The sequence below is a fragment of the Tenebrio molitor genome, chromosome 5, assembly GCF_963966145.1.
Source record: "Tenebrio molitor chromosome 5, icTenMoli1.1, whole genome shotgun sequence".
Taxonomy (NCBI): domain Eukaryota; kingdom Metazoa; phylum Arthropoda; class Insecta; order Coleoptera; family Tenebrionidae; genus Tenebrio; species Tenebrio molitor.
Genome location: NC_091050.1, coordinates 16,700,819 through 16,713,557, shown reverse-complemented (window position 1 = coordinate 16,713,557; position 12,739 = coordinate 16,700,819). Strand labels below are relative to the sequence as shown.

The 12,739-nt window shown below is 39.1% G+C and overlaps 2 protein-coding genes across 33 annotated transcripts in view; one reads left to right on the top strand and one right to left on the bottom strand.

Moving 5' to 3' along the window:
* LOC138132282 (uncharacterized) overlaps window positions 1–9,445 on the bottom strand; it is an 89,866-nt gene extending 80,421 nt beyond the window's left edge. For 18 of the 32 annotated variants that reach the window (XM_069049725.1, XM_069049731.1, XM_069049732.1 and 15 more), the window contains exons 1-2: window positions 4,653–4,888; window positions 753–3,895 (exon numbers count right to left, since the gene is read on the bottom strand). In XM_069049725.1, coding sequence (XP_068905826.1) covers window positions 753–3,861 — 3,109 coding nt within the window. In that variant the 5' untranslated portion in view covers window positions 3,862–3,895; window positions 4,653–4,888. Of the gene's footprint in view, window positions 1–752; window positions 3,896–3,954; window positions 4,091–4,512; window positions 4,629–4,652; window positions 4,890–8,830; window positions 9,251–9,306 lie in introns of those variants that run through there. The other 14 variants (XM_069049721.1, XM_069049717.1, XM_069049713.1 and 11 more) reach the window with 5 other exon arrangements.
* A 340-nt stretch (window positions 9,446–9,785) lies between these two features.
* ncm (nucampholin) lies at window positions 9,786–12,490 on the top strand. Its single transcript, XM_069049755.1, has 4 exons — window positions 9,786–11,169; window positions 11,226–11,895; window positions 11,952–12,178; window positions 12,232–12,490. Exons 1-4 carry the CDS (start codon window positions 9,936–9,938, stop codon window positions 12,438–12,440), a joined length of 2,340 nt encoding a protein of 779 aa, XP_068905856.1. The 5' UTR covers window positions 9,786–9,935; the 3' UTR covers window positions 12,441–12,490.
* Window positions 12,491–12,739: the final 249 nt, after the last annotated feature.

Genomic DNA, 12,739 nt, shown 5'->3' with positions numbered 1-12,739 from the left:
GCAATCACAAGGTTTGTGAATGGTTGTTACAAGTGCCCAGGCACATGTTCTTTGAATAATTGGTTGCATACACTAAGTATTATTGAAAGTTTTATTGACAATTCCTCGTCATTTCATTTTACAACATATTCTGTTCATACATTTTTATAAACTACACAATAAACTTTGTATATTTTTAACAACAATACTGAATTTTGAAATTTTTAACACTCAACGATCGAGCATTGTAATGACATTTACATCGTTTTAAAATACCGTAAATGATTACATCATATTAGATACCGAAAAGAGTAGCAATTATCAACATATCGGTCATGTTTTAAGTGATTATTGTTACGTAAATACTTCACGAAAAAAAATTGTATGATAAATAAAATCGAGAATTGAAGGGAGCTAGCTATTACAGGTGAGACAGTAAACAGAAAGCCAAACTTGACAAAAATTTATTTATGTACAATTTTATCACTTAAATAATTACAATACATAAAACTCCTTAAACAAGTACGACGTTTTATGCTCGAATGAAACCTATAATTATTTGACATTGTGAAAAATAGCAGCTTCAATTCAAGATTTTTCAGTTTGAGGAAAAAAAATATATTGCATGTTGCACTTGTAAAGCGAGCTTAAATGGCACAAAACACTTATTAAAAAATTATACTTACTAGGAAGCAAAACGAGACCACTAAAATACTACTAAGAGTGCTAACGAAACTTTCTTCCTCAAACCGTTCCAAAATCATTTCACTTACCAAACAAACCCCGTTTTTTGCTTTTCGTTTTAACTTGCATGATCCTCTGGATCTCGCTCGCATCCGAACCGCTCTCCGTATCCGAAATTTGCGTATTTCGTCCAGATTGTCCAGGGAGAGCCGGCAAGGGTCGACTGTCGTAATTCGTGGTAATCCTCTCTGTGTCGTATGCATAACGCGGATCCACGTAACGTTTAGGGATGTCGTTGGCACTGGCCGTTAGACGCGAACCGCGAACAAAATTTTCGACGTAGGGTTGGCGGTATGGTGTGTTTTGAGAATTCTGCAACCGGCCCATGACTACACCAGTCTGGGGAGCGTCGTGGATTTGGCCGTAAATGTCGCAGTATTTGTTCCTAACAGAGATTTGCTTTTGACCGTAGTTGTTGTCGGTTATGCTTTGACGAGACGAGTATGCTGGTTGGAGGGACAGTTGGGAATTGCTGGGGTACTGCTGCTGGAAGGGTGCACGTGCATAATCATCGATCATTTCTCTTGGTGGGATGTTCGAGACAGGTCTGCGATTGATCGAGTTGGATGAAACGTAGATATCTTGTTGAGTCCTGGCTATGGAATCCATCGATAATCTTCGAGATCCCATGTGTTGAGGACGTTGGCCGTAAGCTTGTTGTCTTCTAAAATTTTCATATTGTTGAGCCCTCTGTTGTTCCGTGAGTCTGTTATCGTAGATCGGTTCGTTTTGGATCCTTTTCGACACATAAATGGGCTCCAATGGGCTTTGAACGAAAACGTCATCATCTAGTTCGGAGTTGATTCTTTCTAACTTTCTCTGCGGGGGATTCTGAGTGTACCCGTTTCGAGTAGGCCACGCTTGTTGCATCGCTTGTGAGTTTGAAAAACTTACTCTTTTACTGTAGGGTTGCTCTTGATAAATTTCTTGTTTGGTTAGACTTCCTCGTCTGAAAATCGGTCTCTGGAGACTATCAATTGATCTTCTTTCGAGGTTGTTTCTGACGAAATTTTGGTTATAAACGAAGTGTCTGTCACTTGGTCCATCTGTAGAAAGGGCGTGACCTTCTGGAATCGACTGTTGCTGGGCTACTCTGCCATAATCGTACGTTTGCCCCCTCGCATCTCTCGGTAAACTTAAGCTTTGCCTTCCCATTCTGTGGGCAGAAGGAGATAAACTCCTCGAACGCCGTACTCTTGATGACTCGTCGTAGAATTCATTCGCATGCATCAAATACAATTTAGAATCCTCCTCCTCCTTCAGCTTTTTCAATTCTTTCCAGTAGTACTCCTCGACAGTTTTCCTGATGTCCTCCTTTTGTGGAGACTTTTGAGGTGCCATCTTCATCGTAACTGCCATTCTAAGATCTACAGGCGTCGACACTCTGAAATTCGATCCTATATTCCCGTACGTGGCGTTGTCCGAATCAGTTTGCACTCGTCTCGGAGTGTGGTGGACAAGCACGTTCGTCACAATTTGATCAGAACGAAGATCCGGTTTACGCGGGGACAATTTCGGTGACATCGGAGGCTTGTTACTCACAACCTCTGGAGTTTTCGATGCTGTGCGCTTAGGCGGAGTCGGCGGCCGCGAATTCTTCAACAGTTCAGTCGCTATGATCTTTTCCGTGCTGACTCTATTCGCCGGAATTGGTGACTTGACCCTCGGCTGGGGGTCGAAAATCTCGCGGTTGGATGGTAGCCTCAATTTCTTGCTCTCTAAAGATATCGGTTTGGGAGATGACAACGGTGATCGCGGAGCGATCTGTTTAGTGTCATTGCTTTGAAGAGGTTTGTATTCTGTACTCTTCGATACGGTGCCGTATGTGTCATCTTGTTTAGCAGAGAAGCTCGGCTTGTCCGGATAGTCTTTGCTGTTGCTCTTGTTCAAGTTTCTTTCGATAGTTCGTGGACTAGTTTTCTCGTTTTGGAACGGATTCGGAAGAGATCGTTCCGAATTGATTGGTATCGAAGCCTTTGGTTTGATCACGCTGATGTTCTGGTACGTTTCTTGAGCTCGTGGCGGAGTCTCACGCACCGGCACTCCGTTCAGTTTTTCCGATTCTGTGCTCCCCGTCGAGCTAGTATCGATGTATTTGTTGACGGGGGTGCTGATGTAATCACTGATGGAAGGCTTTTTTTCCTCCATAACAACGTAGTCTTCAGTTTTCTTTTCGTCCAAACTCTGGCGAATTTGCTTAAAACGGTTTACATGTAACACGGCATATTTTTGTTCCAGCTCTTTGATTTTCTCTTCGTGTGCTTCCTGTCTGTTGTCCAAGATGTGGTCATTGTACCGGTTCACAGTGATATTTTGACTCGGAACTGTTTGTCTCTGGGGTGATTGTCTACTGAAGTTCGATTCATTTTTCATATTGTCATTGTACACGATATTGTCACCATGTTTGTGCTTGTTGAAATCTTCTTCCTTTTTCTTTTTGTCTTTGCTGAAGAAGGCACCCAGAAACCGTTTCCTCAAACTACGTTTTCTCTCTTTGGATTGACCGTCCATGGTAAAGTTTGACAGTTCTCTGGCTATTTTATCCACGCTTTCTTGGGAAGCTGACGGCTGCAGAACAATGTGGACTTCTTCCACATCACTAGCTTGCGAATTTCTTTTGAGTAAATTTGAATTTACATCTTTCGGAGGTCTTTTCCTGATCACTGGTTTTGGTTTGAGTAAAGGTGGTTTCAAATGGGCCGTCTTGGGATAACCAAAACTCGCCGGTGTAAATTTTGTTTCTTCTTCTGGTTTACTCACAGGAATAACAGAACTAGATGAACTAGATGGTTCCACGTTCGTTTCTTCTTGTTGGATTTCTGACGGAACAGTCTCCTCCTTAGGCTTTGTCTCTTCGTTTTTATCTTGTTCCTTTGAAGTCTGTCGGACAAGGTTTTCAAAGCGTCCTTTTAAATTGTCAACACTATGACGTTTACTCCCCGAACTGAAGGACCGATGTAGTTTAGCGTAAGCCGATTTATTAATGAAACTTCGTCGATTATTAGGGTCTCGAACTAGTATCTCGTCGTTATCATTGTCCCCTTTGTATATCCCTTGAATGGTTGTGACTATTGCGCTTTCTTTTACTTCAATATTTCCACCATCTTGTTGACTGGTCGAACTATTCAACGAAGTCATCTCGAATTATCGACTGGATGGATGAAAGGAACTCCTGGAATAAATAAAATTATTAATTATGGAGCATTGGAGGTGACTGGTTTAGACTAGTACTTTAATGCAAAGTTAAGCTTTCCGCTTCCAAGAAGTGCGATAAAATACTGTTAAAATGCAATATGGCAACAATAAGTCTTATTTGCATTTGTTATCTAATCACCATTTTTATCAGTTTGACAAAAATATAGGCGAGAGAATTACGAGGCGTGGTGTGATAGCGATAAATTACTCTTCCATTAAAATCAATAACCAACAAAAAATGGGAAAACCAGACCTTGATCGGAATATTTATTTATCTCAATAGATGCACAGTCTAGTTATCTCAGATAAGTGTTATTTAAATATGTACGTGGCAAAAAAATTGTAAACAAAAAATCATCTTTGGTTGTCAGGAAATTATAAAGGTTGGGCATCCTGCGATTGGACAATGCGCATCTCTGTCATTTTCTAAATTTTGTTCTTCAGAAAGAAGACGAGGAAAGACGGATCACTCCCAGTTACGTGAAACTGCGGAGCTTTCTCTGTTGTCGATGTAATAATAAAAAAAAAAAATACACCGGCACTTAAAAACAGTCAGCACTCGTGAACCGTCGATTGCACATACGCACCACCCACCCCAATTTCTTGCATCCGACTGCAACTGCAGAATTAAAATCCCACAGATTTACAGTATGGCACATTCTGCTCACGCATGCAACACCACTAGAAGAATTCCGTGTTGACTGAAGACTCACATAGTCGTGAGTCACGCATACCTTCGTAAACTGCAGCTGCTTGAGGGCAACGAGACGAGAGTTGATCTCAGCAAAAGACTTTTCAAGAGGAAAACTTTCCAGTAGCACTAATTAAAACACAACATCGTACAACCGTCTGGATTCGACTAGATGTGTGGATCCATTCGAGGCCCCACCGTCGCAATGATAAGCACCTGACCGCTTTGTAATCGAACTCCTTATCATTTCATGCTCTCACAGCATTGCATACACCTATGCGATCGTACAGTGTATGACGGACCAAGTCGCCGAGATAACGCCGCAGGAGGTTGCAGTTTATTGGATCTCGTTAGCCATCATCGACTTCCTTGTCGGGCTGCAACTGTGATTATCATTTCTCGTGGATTGCACTGACCCTGTTCAAAAACGAGTGTCCGAAGGAATTCGCACCAAACAGAAATAATAAATAGGCAGAGTGTCTTGATACCCACTGTTTTCACACGGTCCGCTTCGATAAATCTGTTTTTCTTGTATCAAATAGACATCACAATCGTATGAAATAATTTTTTGGGCGCTTCGTTTTCGAATAATAAAAAAGATGCCTAAAAGAAGACATCTGGTACACGGCAAATCGCCTAAAACCGCTCGAATTTAATTGGATTCCAGTAAAATTTTGTAGTTGGTACGAGCACGTAATAGCAGTCGTGGAGGTCAATACAATTAAATTATTACATAATTATAAATTGATAAAATTCACATCAAATGTTATCACAATGCCAGCCGGTAACATTCTCAGAATCGCATGAAACGCCTTGTGAGGTTTAGTACCTATTTACCTTCTTTTTTTTATTCTTAATAAATCAAATGAAAGACAGTCGCTGTTTCAGCGGTAATGTCAATAAACCATTCGCTAGCCATTTACGGCTGTGTTCGGAACGATTTAGAAGTTTAAGTTGTTTACTTTTCATGTGCAATAACTGAGGTAATGTTGGACTTTCAACACAAGAGTTTATGCAGTTCCAATAAACTTGTATTTGTAAATTCCCTCGTTTGAAAAAAAAAACCGCCTCAAGTGTAGAACTGGTTGCATAAGCAAACATAAATACTCTTTTAATAATTTCGAACGTGCATTTGAAAAAGGCAAAAAATGAACGGTGAACATAAAAAACTGCCTTGAAAATAATCCCCTTTCCGTAGCAATTCAGGCTCTGGAAACAAAGAATATGGAATTAATTCGCTTAGGCTGCGAGCAGTCAAGTTATCCCATGAAAAAAAAAAGATAACAGATTTCTTATTTGTAATTAGAGAGATATTCATTCAACCTTTATTTAAGTAATAGGTTAATAAATGCATGCAATTGCAATTTATCAAGGCGTTAACGTTATTAAAAGACAATGCAAAGTTGAGAAGTAGTGTCAAAAATGAACGAAATGTTAGAAGCTGCAATTTTAGGTGGTGCAAATGACGATGATATTGAAGAATCAGTTGATCACTTTATTTCTAACTTATTTAGGTCAAATCGCACTCAAACTTTTTTGAATTGTCAAACTGTTGACATATGAGAAATGTCAAAAATAACGTTCCTAACGTCTTGCGGTATACGTTCGCGATTTACGTAAACCGCAACCGTGTACGTGCTAAAAATTGACACTTAGATGTCAAAATAACGTCTTTCTAAATACTGCAATACCTATCTCTCTAATATTAAACTATTGGTCGTTAATCTCACTGATATATTTTTTTTTCTTTAATCGTGCAAATACTAGCAACTAGCCAAAGGAAACACAAACTAGGTCTCCCAGTGTTAATCGCACATATTCAGTACAACATTTATGGCAGTGTACTGTGTGTAATTGTGGAATTGATGACCGTGGGCTCATTTACGATCAGTTTGTTGCCGATACTCCTCAAGGGAGTAAGTTCCGTTGACCCGAGGAACGAAACTCACACGAAAACCACACGAATATTTTAGAGTTTCTTGTGGACGTCCCAAATACTGGCAGGATGTTGGCATCCATTTAGCGTTCGCTCGGGATCTTTACATTAACTAAAGCGAGTCCAAATCTGAATTAAACCGATCTTGATTCATTATACGTGGCACGTATCTGAGGCAAAACATGCAGGGGCGTGTTTGAAGTTGCAGGGTTCATTGTCGTGCGACTGCAAGAAAAGCAAGTTCATTGAAGAGACGGATAAAGGTGCTATTGCTCGTTGCAGCAGCGGAGGCGGTTTTATACGAGTTTCGCTTCTTATTTCGTCTTTTATTCAGAGACTTAACAATTTCATCTAATAAATTTCATAACGGGTAATGGGTTCATCGAGGCATAATGAATTAAAAAAATGCGATGATGCAGTCAAGAGCGCATCTTTTCAGTTGTAACAGGAAATCCTCTCGATGACGTCTGTATTTTTTTTAGGTACATGTGAACCAAGAATCATCTGCTATGCGAGGAAGGGACGGAAATCGGTTCGGCATAAATCCTTAACAGCGTGCTGAAATAGTTCCGTCCTCTTTTACCTGGTAAGGGAAGCGATGCGATTTTAACACTTATCTGAACGGCCAATTCAGGTAAAATCTCTATCTTGCACGTACACCCACGATTTTCTCTGAACCTATTATTAAAAATGGTGGGTTCATGTTTTACTTTATTTTAGAATGTAAATATGTACGAGCGCTCGTTAAAACTGTCGCGACACGGATGAATGTGATATTTTTTAATTGACTTTCTGTTGGCATTCATTCATTAGACGAGTTATAACACGTAAATTATTATACGATTTATCATTTCTTGGTGGTAACGAGATATTTTCGTCGTCGATTAAGCTAATCCTGGCTCTGGTTTGTCATTAATTGACGAAGAAAACGAATAAAATTCATGATGCTCTAAACAAATTGTTCCGGTAGCTTTCGAGCTGCATCCACATGATCAAAAGAGCGATTTACGTCCGTTATAAGGGGCATCGGAGACTTTGTAGGTAAACAAAGAAATAAGATGACACCGTAGTCAAACATCCATTACGCCTACACGTCACAGACGACTCTGTGTGGGTGTATTGTATGATTTAAAGGCCATATGAGTGCAGGCGAGGGTGTAAATTCACTCGACATAAAAAATTGTTCTGGGATTAACAATACCTCAGATAAAATAATTCTTTTCCAAAATTGACAACTTTATACGGTTCTGACACAAACAACGCATATTTCATGATTATGTACGTTTGAGTGTAAAGTTGGAAAAAACAATAACAAAACCTGGTCGGCAACAATAAAGACCTGAAACGTAAAACAATAGACATTATGTGAGGGACGTGATGGTGAGTATCCCCACTGAGGTGGTCCACACCTGTCCAACGTTCAACAAGAGTCGCACCTTTTTTTGTAACTAGTTCCTCGACTTTTATTGCATTTTGTACTGTAGACAGTCCAACAGACTTTATGACGAAACGGTGCTAATTATTCCCGATGCCAATATGTGTAACTGCAACTGTGATTCAGATTCAGAATCGAGCAGATATTTTCGTACCAGCGGATAAGGGTTGTTTTCCGATAGACACAGTCGCCATAAAGTTTGTTCACGGAAACTAAAATTCTGGCATAAACTGTGTATTTTTAGATTTAGAGCAACATATGCTAATGGTCGAAGGTGTATTGCTGCTGCATAGTGTTTTTATGGTAATGTTCTTTTTAAATGTTAAACAAATGACATCATTTTCCTTTACATAATTCCACGAGGTAAAAAAATTATACAACGAACTTCTCTGACAGATTATAATTTTGCATTAATTCTACCAAAGCCAGACGAAAACAACATTTTACGTGGTCGCTTATCGTGCATGTCATTTTAGAATTGCGCAATGATAAGCGAAATGTATTTTTTAATGCCGATATTTGTGTCAGACAAAGACAATTACGTATTTCAACAAAAACAAGTGACACAAAAAACACAGTGGTACTAACAAGTCGCGATGTATCGTCTCGACGTGGGCGAATTAGACTGAAATAAAAATTTCAAATTTCTGCGCAAATGGGCTGTGATAACCCCAAGTTTGACGTCGTCTGATATTTTTAAGTTGTGAAGCGGTGCAGCGTGAACTGTCGAGGTATATACTAATTGTTTGGAAACATTAAAAAGGAAATGATTAAATTAATTAACGAAAGGAAACGCAACTTTGGTCAAAACATAAAAACAATTAATCGCAAAACACTGGTGAATATTTACCATGGTTGCAGCTTCCATCTACTGTCAGTCCAGTACTCTGTTCTATTCTTGCAAAAGAAAAAAAAATCAAACAGGATGACAAACAATATTTTCGACCTTCATCCGATAATTGAAGAACACCTTTGATACCTACACCAACCCGCCACTAAGTCTATTACCGATTCGATAGTCGTTTTATCGTTGTCGTATTAGGGGTTTAGTGTTAATTGTTCTTTTCTTGTGATGGTGGGCCGAGGAGAACGCGCGCAGCATCGACACCGAAAGGTTCAGAACCAACTGAATTGGTATAGTATTGGGTACTCTCCATAAACCAGCCTCGGGGTTCTTTTGTACGGATTGCTGGTTTCGTTGGTCGGATCTGTATGACATAAACAGCTTGGCAGTGACCTTGTAGTGCTCCAGTAGAACGCTGCATTCGCACTGTTTATTATTGGAACTGTAATTATACATGTTTACACGCAAACATTTTTACATACTCCCTTGGCGCGGGTCCCCACTGGAATTCCATAAAATTGAAACTTACGCCGTGACCTCACCGGCAGAGGAAAATACAATTACGTCACCTTCGTACATTTGTTAATCGCTGAAAGAAGAAAAATAATACCATCTATTCAAATCAAACTGAGTACAAAGAAATTTCTTCAGACAAATAAATGCTGCGGTGGAAACTGAGGTGGTGATACAGAATTTGCCGATTCAGTGGAACAAAACACCTTGTAACACTTTCGATATTGTTTTTTTGAAATGTTAATTTCACCGCGGAAGAAGTGTTGTGAAATCGGTAAATTTCAAGCAACTGCGGTTTAGATGTGGAGATGCCGTGTAGAAAAACGTCGAGTTTTCTGTCGGACATCCCGCTACGTGGCAACTAAAAAAAGAAAGCAGTAATTTATCCAATTAAGAATATAATTATACTTTTCACTGATTGTTATTTTTATAACTTGAATATTGTTAGGGATTTTTTATTTTTGAACGCTTCCACCAAACGTAGAGGTCGCTGCGGATGTCGAACTTATCGAACATTTTAATTCTAACCTCAAACAGTGGCGTTGCTGTAATACTAGTGACTGTCAGAAGTTTTGTTTGTGACTAGTGCAAGTGAAACATGACAACCGATTCCGAAAGTTCTCCCCGGCCCAAAACCAAGCGTAAAAGTGCATCAAAATCACCGGAACCTCACAAAAAACACAAACGTGACATTTCCCCTACGCACAAGTCTCGAGATCGAGACTCGAGAAAACACCGTTCGAAACGTTCGCGTTCGAGAGACAGACGGCGGAGTCGTAAATACCACGATTTGGATCGACCAGTCGAAGATTATCCTCGTTATTATGGCGAGGATCAGGAACACAAGAAGAACAGCGACAGGTACTGGACCAAATATCCTAAGAAGGATGAAAATCAGATAGGCAGTCGGTATTACGGAGGCGACCCTGAGGATACGAAAGATGAGGACGGTAAAGTAGATAAAGAAAAAGAGGAAATTAAAAGCAAACAACACGAAAATGCGGGGAATAAATCGGTAATAACGCCCCGCGAGAGAAAAACGGTAGATTTGTTAACGTCAAGAACTGGAGGCGCTTACATACCTCCGGCAAAATTGCGATTGATGCAAGCGGAGATCACCGATAAAACTTCAGCCGCGTATCAGCGGATTGCATGGGAAGCGCTAAAGAAATCAATTCACGGTTTCATAAATAAAGTTAACACGTCCAATATCGGCATAATTTCGCGAGAGCTGTTACATGAAAACGTAGTAAGGGGTCGCGGTTTGCTATGTAAATCAATCATTCAAGCACAAGCTGCATCACCTACTTTCACAAACGTGTACGCGGCACTAGTTGCAGTCATCAATTCAAAGTTTCCCAATATCGGCGAATTATTATTAAAGAGATTAGTCTTGCAATTTAAAAGAGGCTTTAAGCAGAACAACAAGGTCATTTGTATATCAGCAACAACTTTTGTTGCTCATTTGGTTAACCAGAGAGTGGCTCACGAGATACTCGCCCTGGAAATTTTAACTCTGTTAGTGGAGACACCGACAGATGATTCTGTGGAAGTTGCGATTTCGTTTTTGAAAGAATGCGGACAAAAGCTAACGGAAGTATCAAGCAAAGGAATAAATGCAATTTTTGAAATGTTAAGAAACATTTTACATGAAGGACAACTTGAACAGAGAATCCAATACATGATTGAAGTCATGTTCCAAATTCGTAAAGACGGTTTCAAAGATCACGCGGCCGTCATCGAAGAACTTGACTTGGTCGATGAGGAACATCAGTTTACACATTTAATTACATTGGACGACGTGAAACAATCAAACGCCGAAGATATACTTAGTAAGATAGAAAATTTGTGGTGTTTGTGGATTTTTAACGTAGTACGTGCTTTTTAGATGTCTTTAAATTTGATGACAATTACGAAGAGAACGAGGGAAAATACAAAACCTTGAGTAAGGAAATTTTGGATCAGAGCAGCGATTCTGAATCAGGTTCTGAAGACGGATCCGGCGATGAAGAAGAAGACGAAGATGACGACGACGAAGAAGACGAAGCGACTTCCAAAGATGAGCCAAGTATAATTGATAACACAGAAACTAATTTGGTGGCGTTAAGAAGAACCATCTACTTGACAATTCAATCCAGCTTAGATTTTGAAGAGAGCGCACACAAATTAATGAAAATGGAACTTAAACCGGGACAAGAAATCGAATTGTGCCACATGTTCTTAGATTGTTGCGCTGAACAAAGAACCTATGAGAAATTCTATGGTTTATTGGCTCAAAGATTTTGCCAAGTAAACAAGATATACGTCGAACCGTTCCAACAAATATTCAAAGACACCTATGCGACCACACACAGACTTGACACAAATAAATTGAGAAATGTTAGCAAGTTTTTTGCACATTTGATGTTTACTGATGCTATTGGTTGGGAAGTTTTGGAAATAATGAAGCTTAATGAAGAAGACACCAATAGTTCCAACAGAATTTTTATAAAAATTTTATTCCAAGAATTGGCTGAATACATGGGATTAGAAAAGTTAAATGCAAGACTTAAAGATCCGTATGTTATAAAAAAAATAAAAAGAGAAATGAAACATTTATTATCTGCTATTTCAGGACTTTGCAACCTCATTTTGAAGGACTGTTTCCTAGAGATGACCCAAAAAATACACGCTTTGCTATCAATTTTTTTACATCAATTGGTTTAGGAGGACTGACGGCTGAATTGAGAGAACATTTGAAGACTGCCCCTAAAACCCCAGCACTGAATGTAGCAAAAGGGTCCAGTGACTCCAGCAGCAGTTCCAGTTCGAGTTCTTCCAGCAGCGACGGTAGTGATTCAGGTTTGTTACATTTAGTAAACGAGAATGACGATTTTATAATGATTTTTTAATAGAGCCGTCAAGCTCGGAAGGTGACAAGAAACGGAAGAAAAAGGATAAGAATAACAAAAAATTCACACATTCTAGTTCTTCTTCGGATGAAGATAGCAAAAGAAGAAAATCAAATTCAAGAAAGTATAAACGTAATGATAAAAAGACGCAAGAAAAAGATGACAGACGGAGACGTAGAAGTTCTGAACGTAAACACAGAAGCAGACGATAAATTTGCGTGTAGATATATATATTTTGAATAAAGGTTTTTTTATTTAAAAATTCAGTTGGTTTTTATTACCTATATTTGGATTTGACATGAATGCTTATGTAAAATAAAACAAACATGGTAGAAGGTCGGCGTTTAAAATTTCGCGCCACATGTTGGTAATAAAATTGTTCAAATGTTTATTGTTTAATGGTTTTAAATGTAGCATTATATTTTTCGTATTATGAAAAACAGATGGTCAAAATTCGATAAAATTATTTGGGGTTAAACTGAGTTTGACAACGTTTTTCTTTTCCTCGGAA